The 16,042-nt window shown below is 43.3% G+C and overlaps 1 protein-coding gene across 2 annotated transcripts in view; it reads right to left on the minus strand.

Annotated features, from left to right (window-relative positions):
* The window catches only part of LOC139624566 (metal transporter CNNM4), a 53,667-nt gene extending 37,786 nt beyond the window's left edge, over nt 1-15,881 (minus strand). The window contains exon 1 of one of the 2 annotated variants that reach the window (XM_071483797.1): nt 14,435-15,881. In XM_071483797.1, the coding sequence (XP_071339898.1) occupies nt 14,435-15,848 (1,414 nt within the window). In that variant the 5' untranslated portion in view covers nt 15,849-15,881. The remainder of the gene's footprint in view (nt 1-14,434) is intronic. The other variant, XM_071483796.1, reaches the window with a different exon arrangement.
* Between the last annotated feature and the right edge of the window lie 161 nt (nt 15,882-16,042).

Raw genomic sequence — 16,042 nt, forward strand, 5'->3', positions numbered from 1 at the left:
AAGGCCAAACATTCATCGCTGGCTGAGTAACCGGTCACAAACAGTTCAAACGGCTCTTATCAAGGCAAAAGGGCTGCTGGATTATTTTCATTCCAAGGTTCATTTACCGGGATCTTTTTTTTGGGGGGGAAAAATCCATTCATCATTTAGGCTGTAAAATGTCTGCCGTGATGATGAGTGCTTTACAAAGTTCCCAGCACAAATTGCTGTTTTCAAGAAGCTTAAGAAGAAAAAGATGAGAAGCAAAACAACCTCTGTGGTTGAAAAAGTTAAAGTTTGCTATTTTTACAAAATTATTATTATTTTTATTACTTTACCAGGAGAAATCTCTTATACAGGAGAGATCCAGTGAAGAGCAGCCAAACAAATGAATGAGTTAATGAACTAATTGACTCATTTTTCAAGCCCAACATGATACTGTAGATTGACAATAATTAAACAATAAAAAAACTAAACAAGGCTGCAACTACTGATTATTTTAATTATTGATTAATCATTGCCAGATTGGTGTTTAAAAAAATGCCTGATGGGGAAGTCAGCAACATAACTATAATGACTTGAAAGAAACACAGCCAATCAAAACACATCTGGATTTACGGGGCGTCACGCTTAGCACCTGTGTTCAGAAGATAAATTATGAACTAATGTATGAACCTGGTTCTGTTGGAGATTTCTTCCTGTTAAAAAAGGGAGTTTTAAATAAATATAATCAAAAGCTAAATCAAGTTCCATATAAATTCTTGTATCTGCCATTTCTGGCTGCCTTTCTTGTGTAAAGAAACATTTTTAGGTGCAGTGCAAAAGGTCATCCACATCCACTTTGGTGCTCTGATACAGCTGGAGCCACTGTTTACAGAAAGCTCACATTGTTATTGTTGTAGTTAAAGTTATCTTTCTTGGTGTGGACGGCCCTTAAATGTGATAAAAATCTGTGATTTTCCAGTGGTGTGAGCCGATGCTGGGACAGTGGTGTTTCCTAATGTGATGACATGTGATACAATGCAGTAGTGTGGGCACAGAGGAAAACAATAGGTGCAGAGTTTTGATATGAACATATCACCATCATGCATCAACCTCTGGGCTGAAAAATGGAGCCAACGCCAAAGTGCTAATAACTGCAGTTCTTTGAAAGGCCGCTTGAGTCTGGCTCCAACAGTGAGTCAGTCCCCACAGACTCCAACGTTAAAATGTCCAACTTTACAGCATAAATAAAGATGTTAACAGCTGACAACTGTACAGAGGGTCAATTTCTATATAACCCACTGGTTTAAGTCTTATTAAGCCTTAAAGTTAAGGTTGTGACACTTTGACTAACAGGTGGGTGAGCACGTCTCGGCTCCACCTGCACCCCACCTCTTTGCCCATTTTTCAGCTAGCCGGGAGTTAGGCACTGCCAAGATGGCAACGGCAGAGCAGCCCGCTCTGAGCTTCAAAACCGCTCCTCAGAAACCGATAAGTGACGTCACAGAGTCTACGTCTATCTTTATTTACAGTCTACGGTCGCCCTGTATCCTTTACTTGTACGTGTGGCCTTTCCTGCCTTTCTGACTCTCCCACTGATTTTCCACTTAAATCTCTAAATGTCTTATCTCCAAACCCCAACTCTTGCTTCATCAGAAATTACATTACATGAGGGAGGAATAATGGAATTTCATGGGACCTTTGATGTGTAATTTTGACAGGAAGGATGGTAAGAAAACCTCTGAGCACATTCATTAGATGATTGTTGTTCATTCCACTCAAGATCACTGTAGCAACCAAAATAGAGACATCATGTAATGGAAAAGGCACTCTGTGTGTGTGTGTGTGTGTGTGTGTGTGTGTGTGTGTGTGTGTGTGTGTGTGTGTGTGTGTGTGTGTGTGTGTGTGTGTGACCTCTCCCTGTGGTGCTGAGTCAATATTTCAGAGGAAGTAGGACCCCAGGGGACATACTTACCCCTAGTCACTGCACAGTCACTTAGGAGTCTATTGACTTCTTCAGAGCTTACATACTAACACACACACACACACACACACACACACACACACACACACACACACACACAGGGTATAAGGAAGCTCAGCCAAGTACATGCTGCTTTATGCATTCAGTGTCTGACCTGTGTTAGCTGAGTCTACCATTAAAAAACAAAAACCCACAAAGCTCCTGTTTGCCTGTAGCTGCTGATTTTCAGACAAGATGTGTTTATCACGAAACACGAGATAAGGTGACCACACCAGTGCAGCACGCTCACCTCAGGCTCACGCAGAAATACACACAGCTGTCAGTTATCGAGCTGAGAATCTGACGTGATGGGAGAGTGTTTTTGGTTAAAATCCATTCCTCTGTCGCTTCGTCGTTGGTTTACACAGACAAGCTGTAAACTGAGGTGACAGTGAACGCCGACGGCAATCCTTGACTTTGTAAAGTGTTTAGACTGGTCACCTCTGAAGTCACGCGTGAGTGCTCAGTTTATAAACCTACTTCCCTGTACTAAAATTTAACTGCTCTCCACTTTCAATTTGGGATCTCACTTAAACTAGATACTGATAAAGTCAAAATAAAGACACATATAGCTAAAGGTCCCATATTGTATAAAGGTAGATGTCCATGTGTTTTCTGATTATAAAGCAGGTCTAAGTTCTATATTAATACTGTGAAGGTATCAAAGCCTTAGTGCACAGAGAAATGCACACAGTCTGTATTCAGAAACTGAGCCTTAAAACCAGCCATCAGGATTTCTGTAACTTTGTAAAAAGTAAATATTTACAGTCTAATCTACAGTCTACAGTCAATGGTACATGACATAATCTACTTGCCTCGCAATGCACATATATTTGAAGGTGCTGGCTGTAACTAATGATAGCTGTCATCGTCAGTTAAACTGATGATTATTTTGTCCACTTATCGATAAACCATTTGTTCTGAAGAATCTTCAAATTGCTCGTTTTGTGTGACAAAAACCCCAAAATATTCAGTTTACTATCACACAAAGCCAAAGAAACATTTTTGAATGTGAAAAATCATTAGTAAGTTATGAAAACTGTTTAATTTTCTGTCGATTGACTAATTGTTTCAGCTCTTAACCTATAAATCTATCAATAGATCCATGCCATCATTCTTGCTACTGTCATCATCATTATTACAAGCAGCCTACTTGCTTGTTTTTGCAGTTTTCTTCCGTGGCTTTGGCAAAGTAATTCAACAACTGCAGCTCTAAACCAGTGTTTATCTGAAGCTTCATTATAGGAAACAGCTCAAACCTAACACCCCCAGTCATTTGAGGTTGATGCAGGTAACATGCAAACCAGAAAAACTGATTTCAAAGACCCAACCCTCATCCTGTCTGTGTCGTCTAAACAACCAATGCTTTTCGGGGGTTAACGGATTTTGCACTTAAGAAAAAAAAATTACCTCGAAACAAAGACACAGCAAACTACGTGAGAGCAGAGACGAGCAATTTATCAAAACAGGAACAGAGAAACACAATGACCTTTGTCACAAACACTAGAGCCTGCTGAGCTCCAGACTGTAGCATCTCTTTCTTTGACTCAGCACGCAGCACAGCATTTACTACCAAATGAACAATACAAACACCTTTCACACACAAAATTCCCAACATTTCTGATTTTTCTGTGCAAAGTCGCGGTTTCAGATTCACACGTTCTCTTTTGTTTTGTATCAAGTCCTTTCCATTGGTTGCTTACCTGCTCATGTTTTTCTTATATGACATTTAATTTGTTACATATCATGATTAATTGACCCGAATCTGTCCAATCGCTGGATTTCTGCAGGACCCGGCAGGTCGGGCGACCTTCCAGCCTGTTTCTCTGCCCTCTGGCTCTTCCATCACCAGCCTGCGAGCCGGCCAGGTTTGTTGACATGAAACATCGGCAACAAAAAAGACGAGAGGGATAGTGATGAGTCTGTATGGGAAAGGAATGCCACACGCATACCGCCCACGCACAAAACACAGCTCCCCGTCCACATATCAGCAGCACTGACCACAGCCAACAACTGCAAAACATGCATGCTGTGTGAGGATGAAACAAAGACGCACGGCTGCAAATATGCATGTGCAAGCTCATACACACACACACACACACACTGTAAATACAGTGCACACATACACAAAGGCTTGTTGTCCAGGACAGGTCAAACCTGTCTAACCTGTTTTTCCAGCTAAAAGAAGATCAAGCAGATTGAGCTACTCTGATTGTTGCAGCTAATTGTTCTATTTTTCTCATCTTCTTATCTCATTTCTGATGGATTCAGAAACCAAACTTCACTGCGTTTCATAGCAACGTCTTCGACACTTTGGGCTGCAGCAGAGGCGATGATATGTTAAGGACTTACAGTGGCACAGCATAAAAAAAGAAAATCCCAAGGGGGTGTGTTGGTGTGGACGTGCTGCCAAAGAGTGTCAGCGAGGAGGTGAAATATAAACCACAGTCCAGGTTTAAAGGTTAATCAGACACGCAGACAGTGTATCACAACATTACAAGATATTCTACCTGGTGAGTGTATGTGTAGTGCAAATGATTACACTGCATCTGACAGAAAACTGCTCTGCTACAATTTGGTATTCATTCATTTTTTCATTATCCTTTAAGGGTCACGGGGGGGCTGAAGCCCATCCCAGCTGACACTGGGCGAGGGTGGGGTTTACCCCTGGACAGGTCCCCAGTCTATCACAGGACTGACAAGCAACCATTCAATTTAGAGTTGTCAATTAAGCTAACCTGCATGTCTTTGGATTGTGGGAGGAGGCCAGAGTATCCGGAGGAAAGCCACACAGGTATGAGGAGAATAATCAAGCTCATGCAGACCCAGAACCCTCTGGCCGTGAGGCGACAGTGTGAACCACTGCACCACCGTACTGCTCCATAGTCCATTAATACTATCATTTATTTTCTTAAGCAAAGGAGCTGAATATTTAATGGTTTCAGCCTCTCATGTTAGTTTTCTACTGATAGTGTAAACTGAGTGTCTTTGGCTTTTGTCTAAAGCTGCAAGTGCTGATTATTTCCATTATCAATTAAACTGAAAATCACTTTCTCGATTAACTGTTTGTTCCGTAAAATTTCATTAAACTGACAAAAGACCATCACAGTTTTTGAGAGCTGCTCGTCTGCTACTTCCACCTCCTCGTCGCAGCTCTGCCTCTGCTGTGCAAACCGAGAAAATAATGATCAGATTAGTCATTAATAAAAAAATAACTGTTATAGTCGCAGCCATGGAAGCTATATTTCCCCTCTGGGCTATTGGCAGTCTTAGTATTGCCAGTTATGGTTTAAGATCGGACCTCAATACTTTTCAAGCACGAGCTGGATTGTGTCCATGGCAACCACACATCAAAAACTGCCAGCTGCTGGAAACACCGTCTGACTTCATTCTTTGTGTTTGCTTGTTGTTCAGCATTTTATTCAAAGCTCATATGAAGCTGTATATTTGGTATCTTGTTGGTGATGGCAGCAAAACCTGGACACCAAACAGTCATCAGGGGTCAAGCAGTTTAGGTGACACACAGCGCTGTTTCCAACAATCTGAACTTCTCATCCAAAATAGCTTTTAACATGAGAGGAATCCCACTACTAAGTTTACTTTGGGCCCAGTGTTATGTAATATGATGTGTAGCAAAAACCTCCTTTCAAACAAATAGACAAGACAGATGCGTGTGCCTGTGTTTGGGACATCAAGTCGTTTTCTGCTGAGCTGCTCTTTCTTCATGCTGACTGATATCATTGTGGCGCACGGTCCGGCTGAAGTGTTGATGTGACACACACACACACACACACAAAAAACACAAACGAAGTTGAAGTTGAGAGGACTGCAGCTGCACGGTCAGCACTTTGAGCTCAAATGACATGACAGGAAAAGAGAGAGAAGCAGCAGGCGGCTGATAAGACGACAGAGAGAGAATCAGAGAGAAAAATGACTGCTCCTGATTTTCAGCTGCTGATTGCACAAGTCCTGATGAAGCACAGCGAAGGTTTGTGTAGCACAGGTCCACACTTCTCAAGGCGCAGAAGCATATAGGGCTGCAACTAACGTTCACTCTGGTGTAATATATAATAATTACTATTATCATGGTGAGACTGTTTGGTCAGCTACTGTTCACAAGGTCGAGAATGAACTTTCAATCTCCAGTACACAGACCTTTAATGTAAAAATACTCTGCTTTGATTAAATATTTAGTTTAGCATCTTTTCTGACATAAAAAGTGGGGGAAAAATGGAAAACTGGGGCTGGAAGCAAATCTACGACCGAAGGTCTGCTAGCTGCAGACCAAAATCTGCAGTTAGCACACATATCACACCAGTTAGCATAGTTAGCATCCTTTATTTGTTTATGTTCTTTGTTAGCCTGAAACTGACACTTTGTTAGTGGTTGTGTTAATGCAAACTGACAAGGTTTCAGGTCTTTTTCTGGATTGGTTGCTCAGGTTATGCGATTGTCACTGGTTCACTGCAGTTCCAATGTGTTGTCTTGTGTGATGAAAAAAAAAGAAAAAAAAAAGAAAACATCACACGGACGTGTTAACAAGGTTAAACACTTGAGTTTCATCGGACGGGGTCTTTAATAAAATGTAAATTGAATACAGTTCTATGAGACCTGTCAAACGCCATCTGCTGAGGAAAACTGTGATATGATTAAAAAGCTCCACAACTAAAAGCGACTCAAGAGACCTTGTAATGAGACCGATACAGACACAAGAGTTAAATGTCAATCTTCATTAATTTAATTGATGATAAATCCATTTAATAACTGGTGTTTTTTATCGAGAGGGGACGAGTTGTGAACACAAGATTACATTTTAGGTTGATATGGTGAACTCATATCTCACACCCAGCAGGTACAGAGAAATACTAACATGTGTTTCTTGTCACTTGTCTTGAATGTAAGTCAAATACTCACTTTCTTTTGGCTCAGTTTTTGGAAATATCTGGCTCTAGATGCTTCACTGAGCAGGTCCAGCCTAAGACAAAGCCACAAGAAAGTGAACAAACGAAGGTCAAGTTGCCGGCTGGGCAACGAAACAAGGAGCTGAAACTCACTATAAAGCTGTGAGAAGCAGAGAAAAGAGAGGAGCAGCAGACTCAGGTGATAATTCTCTGTGGCGAAAGTGACCACTTTCACATTATCACATTGTTTTCACAGTTATATATATTGTTATTATAAAAAATATATAAATTATAGCTGCTTTAAATGTCAATAATTCAAGATTTTCATACTTCCCATACATACATCCCAGTATAAAAAGTGACAAAAAATGTGCTCTGCATTGAAAACAAAAAGCTTTATGGCCTAAAAATAGCAACAGAGAAAGGGAGGAATATATTTTCTTAGCTGACACTGGACCCATCGAAGAGATAAAAGAATCATCTGCTGTGTAGCTGACTGTCTCTTAGCTGAAGCTACTTTTTTTTTTTTTTTTTTGGACGTGTTTTTACAAACTGTCACATGCAACAGTGAGAGTAAAAAAAAATTTGGTTCCAGGCCTGAAACAGTTACGCACATTTTATCTCACACAAATGAAATCAGAACGCCACAGACAAGGAAGTCAGCTGACAGAGGCGTGAGTGACTGAGTGTTGGTGTGTGTTGACATGCACGTGTACGTGTGTGTGTGTGTGTGTGTGTGTGTGTGTGTGTGTGTGTGTGTGTTCACTCTGTGACTCAGCATAACGCCTCTCTTAAAAATGGAGGGACAAATACTCTCTGACACATGCAAACATAGGCATCTGCGGAAACAGTGGCAGGTAATGCCTCTGAGAGTCGGCCGGCTGGTTGGCTGCTGGACAGGTTCTCTGTACACCAGCACTGCTCCTATTCAAAGCAGAGTCCTGACTTTTAATCCCTGCTGTGGGCCAATCTCCGAAAACACAAGATCCTTCATTTCCCATAATGCAAATTAACAGTGTCTCTTAGAGGCCCCTCATAAGTGTGTATACTCCAAACCCAAGCTGAGATAATGACGACATCATCAGGGTTAGTTTTTAGTTAGTTAGCAGTGCTCCATAAAATCAGCAGTGAGCCTCTTTAAATGCAAAGTCCATCACTTCTCTGTCTGCGTTAGTCGCACTCTGAGCTAATACTTCATTTGAGCCACTGATCATGAATAGCCTAGCAACAACATTACGTCCCTTGATTCTAACACAATTTGTCTAAAGTGTTGAAATGCTAACCCTACCTAATGTTGTCGATGCCAAAATTATGACATATTCCTCAACAGGGTGCAGACGAATCTCAGTCTGAGCGCTCATATCTGAGGTCTAAGGTCAGAACTGAAACAGGGGACTCCTCTTAGCTTTTTATGGTTTACACCAGGTCTGAACAGTTAATCGAAATACCAAAATCACCGGAGCTAAAACTTTTTTGATTAAGGTAAAATGAGTCTCAACAGACCATAAATAAAGCATAGTGGTGCTGCACAGACAGGGCAGCCTACAAAGAGGCAAGAGAACATGCTTGTTTGGTACAAACCCCCCAAAAAAAAAAATTTTTTTTTTAAATTAAAAAAATTTAAAAAAATCACATTAATATCATTTTAATATTTTATCAGTGGAAATGAAATTCAAAAATCATTCCAACTGAAATGGTGACTCATGTCGCAAACGCAATATCTGCCCAAATAATCACAATATGATTTTTTTTTTTTTTTTGGCAGATCTTTCAGCCGTGGTTTACGAACCAAATACAAAATCTATTCTACAAGGATTTTATATTCCCACTGAAGCAATGAGGACATAGTGGGAGTTGAGAAGAGCTCAGACGTCATCTCCAAACTCCTGAACCCTTAGCAGCACAACGCATTATGCCTGCAACTGCATGGCCTACTTCCTGTTTCAAAATTATTCATAGACAGCTTTTGGTGAATAATTTAGGAGGGACCTGACAATGTTTTCAGCGTGTTCAGTTATCTGAAATATTCCTGTTTTGTCGGTCCTCCCATGTTTTCACTTTGCTGGCACACCTCCAGCTCTAATGTGAGTCATTGCGTAACCTTCTAAAGGCTTTCTACAAAAGCATTAGCCCTGTTCGCACCACAAAAGACTGTTAGTATGTTGGCACGTCCAGTCGTGCCAAGAGTTAGTGAAAGTGTTCTTCCCTAGACAGTCACAACAACAAAAAAAAAAAAAAAACAAGGACAGATGGGCAGAGGCCAAAAACAAAGGAGAACAGGAGGTAGAGATGGAGGACAGGGTGAGTGAGAGACACACCCATCGTACAAAAGGAGGGGTGGAGATTCAGGTCTGCCCTGTCACAGCCGTATCGCGCTGAGATTGGGTAATCTTTGACTTTAAGTGGTTAAACTGCGTTTTTTACACTTAAACAGAGGCAGAGGTTATAACTGCTGCTGGCTCCCAACTTCTTAAAGAGTCAGGTTCACAGTTAGGAGCTGGGTCAGAGGTTGAGATCAGGTCCAGGTTCGAGACGAGGGGGAGGGGCTGAGGAAGGAATGTAGTAAGTAAAGGTCATTTAATGTATGTGCCAATGTATGGATATGTGTGTGTGTGTGTACAGGGAGTGTCACAAGCTCAGTCTCATTGTGAAAGGGAGAAGTGTGTGTGTGTGTGTGTGTGTGTGGCAGGGTACAAAGGTCATGCAGTCCAGTCTGTCAGATCACATGACAAAGTGAACAGTTCAGTTTTGATAGAATAAAGAAACAAAGGCAGAGGTTATAATCATCCAGTGCACAGGCCACTACATTACATTTTAATGTGATGACAGGTTTTTGAGATATACAGCCACCTAACAGACAAACGGTCATTAAACTGAAGCAGACAGAGCAGGGTCCTACAGGCTGGGGTGAGGTGTCCAGATAAGTGCCCATCGACTGATAAAGAGCAGACAATGCAGACGTTCCTGACAACCGTAAGCACAGCTCGAGCTGGTTCATTTCCTGAGAGGCTGAACACGGCGAAGGTTCAAGCATAACGCTGTGTTTAGTCTCGAAGTCTGAGATCTGCCCACTGACTCACATCTAACTGAATGTAAGCTTTGTTATGCTGGTGTTGCTTGTTCACACTGAACCAAACAAAGTGGAGCGATGCAGCCTCAGTGTTTGACTGTAGATAGGACGCCGGCGTTCGGGAACCAGAGGTGGGACGTGTGACACAACTGCCTCGGCGTCTATCCCGCCACGCCAGCTATTACTTTTACTCAGACATCAACCCGGCTCTGTGATTTCCTCTACTGCCAGCTTAAAGGCAGTAGAGGAAGTCACATCCCATGTTTGTACCTTTACCACAGAAACATGAAGCGGGATAAAGGCAAAACATTCCCACTTTAAACAGGCTGTGTAAAAGGGGCTGTAGTTTCACAAATTATAATAATCAGCCTACAACTCGTGAACAATTTATTCCATTATAGGTAGTCAAGATGTTTAATCTTGCTCCTAAAAATAATTAAATTAAATAAATTTAATTTTGTTTTTTTTTTACACAATACCATTGGGCCTGTGGTGTTTCTCCTTTGTTTTCAATATCAATGAGAGAGAAAATGGGTAATACTAGAACAAAAGGACACAAGGGGAAAATTTCCTGGTTTGTTTTTCCACATGATCCTATACCGGCATTATGAAAGCAACACTGAGGCCCAGGGGCTAAAATGTAGGCCAATATAACACAGCACCTGAGGGTGCAACATGTGACAGTCTGCTCTCAGAGTGCAATTTGCATCATGTGATTTCATGGTTCACTTGTGTTTGTGTGTTTTCTAAATTATGCCTGATGTCCAGTGTGCGTGAATTTGAACCTCCCTGCATGTGACATTGATTTGTGATTGCTATCGATATTTTATACCACTCTTTTCCATATCCACACCCTTTTATATTAATACGGATATAAATAAAGTTTCCTTGCTTGCTTACATCTATTCTTTAACGTCTGCTGTTACTATTTCCTGCAAGGACAGTCAGCGTGTCATTAAAATTTAATCTCATCTAATAAGGTCACTTCATACTCTGTCTGAAAGGTCTCATCATGTTGACTGAAAAGGCTGCTAAGTGCACACACGCACACAAATGTCAGCCTATACAGTATTGATGACTGCCTCTATTACGACCAACTCCGGAGTGAACTTGTGCCCCAGAAGTCGCCGGCTCAAACCCTAAACTGAGAGAGTGGATTTGATTATATTCAGCACAGGCTAAAGAAACCTGTGTACACACACTGACACCGTTGGAGGCCATCACCATGGTAACTGATGCCAAGCGGCAAGTGAGAGGAACTTGAGATGTAGGCGGGAAGTCGGGTCAGTGGAGAGGTGGGGGGTCGGCTGGCAATCAAGCCTGTACTTAACCACACACACACACATATACACACACATATACATTTACATGCATCACAAAGTTTCCAATGCTGTGTTTTATATGTGAATCAGACAACACCTGCAAGCAATCGCCATGTCTTTATGTTTATGAATGAATTTTAAGATTTTGTGCATCAGAGGTTTTCTGAGGTAAAAATCTTCCAGTTAACTCACTGAGTACATAGAAGATGAGCGTCAGGAAATAGATAACATCTGCTCTCCAACGCAGACGGCTGACAGAGACTTACAAGACTCACCACAGTTTGCATCACCAGCCCTGTCGTTCTTAACTAAATACACTGTGCAGCCTCTCTATACATGAAGTGCCACTCAAATGTAGAGATATCCATCCCCATGTTTCTGGGAGGGGAAACTCATTTCAAGTGTCTGGGCCTCTGCTCTCCTCCTTATCTCCCCTCGTCACATTATAAGCTTCACAATGGTAAACTTTGCACAGTTGAATCAAAGATACCCCACCCAGTGTTACCCCTTGGTACAGAGAGATTAAATAATACATGCTGTTTTAAAGGAGAATGGTGGGTTTTCCCTCCCAGTTCAGTGTTCCTCCTTAAATTATTTACCTGTAGATTTGAACATTTTTACTTGTAAAGACTCAGATCTCCTGCGAGTGGAAGCCTCCTCATATCAGCCCGACAACAGCCACGATAAGGTAAACCGTGCACAACATAAAGGGCACATATGGTATCAGTCTCCATGTGGCTATGACTAATTCATGGCCTTGTTGTTTGTACGCATTATTTGGTGAGCCACGAAATGCTGCGGTCAGACTACATCTAGACAGACTGCATAATGTATTATTATAAGCTGTTTACATCAGTTGCCTTTCGAGCTGCTCACACTCCCGCTCACCAGCCACAGAGCAGCTCCTGGCCTCTTGACATGATGTCACATCATCAGACTTTTTCCACAATATTCAATCACCAACTCCATTTTTCTGTCATGGCTCAAGGTTTACCGATGTGGCTCTCTTTGTGCAATTTTTTAAAAACGTAAGGCTTCAAGCTGTTAGACAGCTGTTCCTGCGACAGCTCTTGAGGGGACCGTATGTCAGAAAGCAGTTGCATTGCCCAAAGCTTTGCAAAAATGCAGCAGCAAACCAAGTCTAATTCCCATCGAGGAGCTGCCTGGATGACTAAAACTGGATTACCTGATGTCTAAATTTAGCTGAGCATACTCTGAATATAACCTTATCCAAATCAAAGTCATCATATGGTGCTGCTACAAAGCTACGTTCTTTTACTGGTGAAATAAGTCTTCAAAAATGTTGTTTTTTGTGTATATCTGACCACCAGTGATGAGAGGCACTGTGGACTTTCTTCACTGCAACAATCCTTGAACTCCAGAGTTTTATTATTCACAGCAACTGAGAGTATTCTCATAATTACTTAAAGAGTAAATCTCTATGCCAAGCTTTGAGCCAATGTAGATCATTTTCAGCTCCCTTGGTGAAGAGTTGTACACTGCAGCTTGTTGCCAACCCTCCCACCTCGCCAGCCAAGCCTACTGAGATGAGCCGCAGAGCTTTTTCTTGGCCAAATGTCACACAGCGCCGCGCTCCACCACCACGACACCTCAAAAGCCAATTTACAGCGGCTGATCCCAGATAAGTGCAAAGTATCAGAGAAAGATGTGAACTAAAAGACAAGTTCTTCTGTTAAGAAAAAAATACAAGGTGCCAGAAAAGTTTGGTTAAATTTTACGTTACTACATCTTACAGTCAGGCACCGATGCTACTGCGAAGACACAAAACTGAACCGCTCGCTCCTCACTGTGCTGAGCTACACACTCAGCAAGAGTGTGTGTGTGTGTGTGTGTGTGTGTCTACTGTCTGTGACCTTGGGACGAGATGCCTGAGAAAGGAAAAATACATCCCTGCGGGAGATGGCGTCAGTGTGTGTACGTCCTCCTGAGAGAGGGGAGTGTGCAAATGTGTGTGTGTGTGTGTGTGTGTGTGTGTGTGTGTGTGTGTGTGTGTGTGTGTGTGTGTGGAAAGAGGAAAAGCAGAGAGAAGTAAAAGGGGAAGTGTTTTTGAAATCTCAAACCTCACTGCGGTTGCATTTCATGTCTGATGAAGCCTCAACGCCAACAGATCAGTTTTTGTCATCAAAGCAGATTTAGAGTATTTCCTCACTATGATATACAAAGTTGTCTACAGGCAGGAAATACTAAATGATAAAGATGGTGACTTGATTCAGTATCCCTCCTTCACTCAGAAAAGCTATTACCGCTCTAACACCAGCATGAAATTTTAAACTTGTACGTCTTTGATATCAAATACTCAAGGCACGAGGAAGTCTGGCAGGCAGACACTGTCTCCTAATAAAATGCTTGATGCACATAGTAACCACGGACTTTTGCCAATTTTCATTGCAACACAATGAACTTCCACCTACTGTACTGGTTTAGGATACATACACAGTATTCTGCTAGCAAACAAAACCACTTTGGTTGTTCTATGCTGCAGGCAGGATAAATCCATTAATCACTGATCCCCAAGATGGAAATTGCTTTTATCCCTTTGCCAATATCAAGAGGTTAAAGGTCAAACTCCGCTATGACCTCCCTGTAAACACACCCTGGCCGCTCACTAAACCAAACTAAACACACCGTGATGTTGTTTTTTGTGTTTTATGTTACAGTTTTCTCTTCACAATGCCAGTCGCAGTTTTCCACAGCACAAGGTGGTGTCTTCAAATGTCTCGTCTTCACCGAGCAACAGATGTTTATCATCGTGTACGACCAAGAAAAGGAGGAAATCAGCAGTTTGGCTTTTTTTTTTGCTTAAAAAAAGGGACAAAAACGATTCATCAACAGATAAATTTCCGTTGATCCATTAATTGTTTAAACAACTAAAGGCTGCAACTCTAAACTGCCCTTTCTCCATCACAGTCACTCCAATACTAGGTAATCTGATAAGAGGAAAAGCCTTACTTATTGTGACACATGCCATAGAGGAGCAGGCGTAGTAACAACTGTAGACCAACTACAAACATCAGGTTCAATCAAAAAGCTCTGACAGCCTCAGATTGATTTCCTGATTTCCTCTGCTGCCTGTCCTGAACGAACACAACCTAAGTGTCTATAAATCGCATAACAATGTTGTATGGTTTCCACAAACCTTTCTTGAACTCCTCCAACATGGAGTCCAGTTTGGTGTCATGGAAGACAAAGTGAACCGGATGGTTGTAGAACTTGGTGATGGTCTTCAGGGTGGTGCAGTCGTCCGGGTCCACGAAGGCCAGGTCCTTGACGAACAGGATGTCCACGATGTTGGACCGCTCGTCCTCGTACACAGGAATCCTTGTGTATCCACTCTCCATGATCTCGGACATGGTGTTGAAGTCCAACACGGCGTCGCTGTGGATCATGAAACAGTTGCTGATTGGCGTCATGACGTCCTCCACCGTTTTGGTCCTGAGCTCCAGCGCGCCTTGGATCATGTTGAGCTCCTCTTTCACCAGGTCATTGTAGGGCTCTGTGACTTTCAGCATCTCCACCAGCTTCTCCCGGTTGTACACAGTGCCGATCTCCTGGCCAAGGACGCAGTCCAGGATCTTGCTGATGGGCCACGACAGAGGGAAAGTTAAGAGCATGAACAGCTTGGTGACCATGATGGTGTTCGCCCCCACTGCCAGACCGTGCCTGGAGCACAGAGCCTGGGGGACGATCTCGCCAAAAATAACGATACCAATGGTGGAGGCGACCACAGCGCCGAAACCCGAGTTGGTGAGGTCGTCCAGAAGGATGGTGAGGGTGGTGTTGACCAGGACGTTGCCGAGAAGCAGGGAGCACAGCAGGTAGTTCCCCTTCCTGCGGATGGGCTCGATCTTCCGTGCGTATTTCTTCTCCTTCTCGGTGCCGCAGCTCTGCACGATGCGGAGCTCCATCGGGTCCAGCGCCATCAGCCCCAGGTTGAGCCCGCTGAACATGCCGGACAGCACCAGCAGGAAGGAGATGAGGATCACCTGGAGCCAGATGGGCAGCAGGGACTTCTTCTCCTCCACCACCCGCAGCCTGCCGTCCTTGTCGTCCAGCAGGTACCACCTCTGCTCCTCCTCCTGCGGGTCCCGGACGCACAAGCCGAACACCTTCACCACCTCACTCTTGCGGAGCTGCTTTACCCGCAAGGTGACCACCCCGGAGGTGTTCTGGTTGCTCACCTCCATGGCTCCCTTCACCTCTATATCCTTCGTGTGTTCGGAACAAGTCCTGTTGGAGCTGACCACGATGGCGCCGAAGTCATCTTCCTCTTTATCGCCGGAGTACAGCTCCGTGAACTGGATGAGCGACGAGCTGTTCGGGAACAAGTGGAGCCCGTAGAACCTGAAGAGGATGTCGCTGCCCTCGGTCACCTGAATAACCCCTCTCTCGGTGGTCTCGGCCGGCGTGTCGCTCTTCTCCAGCCTCATGCCGAGTATCCGAGTGCCGCCTCTCGGCTCCGCGACCGCCGCCTCGGCCTGCCCGCCAGCGAAAACACAAAAAAAGACGAGTAAAGTTAGCGTGAGCCCCCGTCCAGCCACATCTATCGCCATGTTTATTTCGCTCTCTGCGAAAGGGGGAACTGACGTCACCTACTCGTCTCCACAGGCCCCCCCCACCCCACCCCGCCCACCCCCCATTCCGAAAATGCAGCCAATCAGAGACGGAGACGTCACTATAAAACTTAGACCGAGCCCCCTCCGTTTTAATTTTAAAGGTAGACCGATATTATTTCCTTTTAAGGTCG

Source organism: Trachinotus anak, unplaced genomic scaffold (genome assembly GCF_046630095.1).
Source record: "Trachinotus anak isolate AG129_WGS33_773 ecotype Australia unplaced genomic scaffold, CSIRO_AGI_Tana_v1 ptg000008l, whole genome shotgun sequence".
NCBI lineage: Eukaryota > Metazoa > Chordata > Actinopteri > Carangiformes > Carangidae > Trachinotus > Trachinotus anak.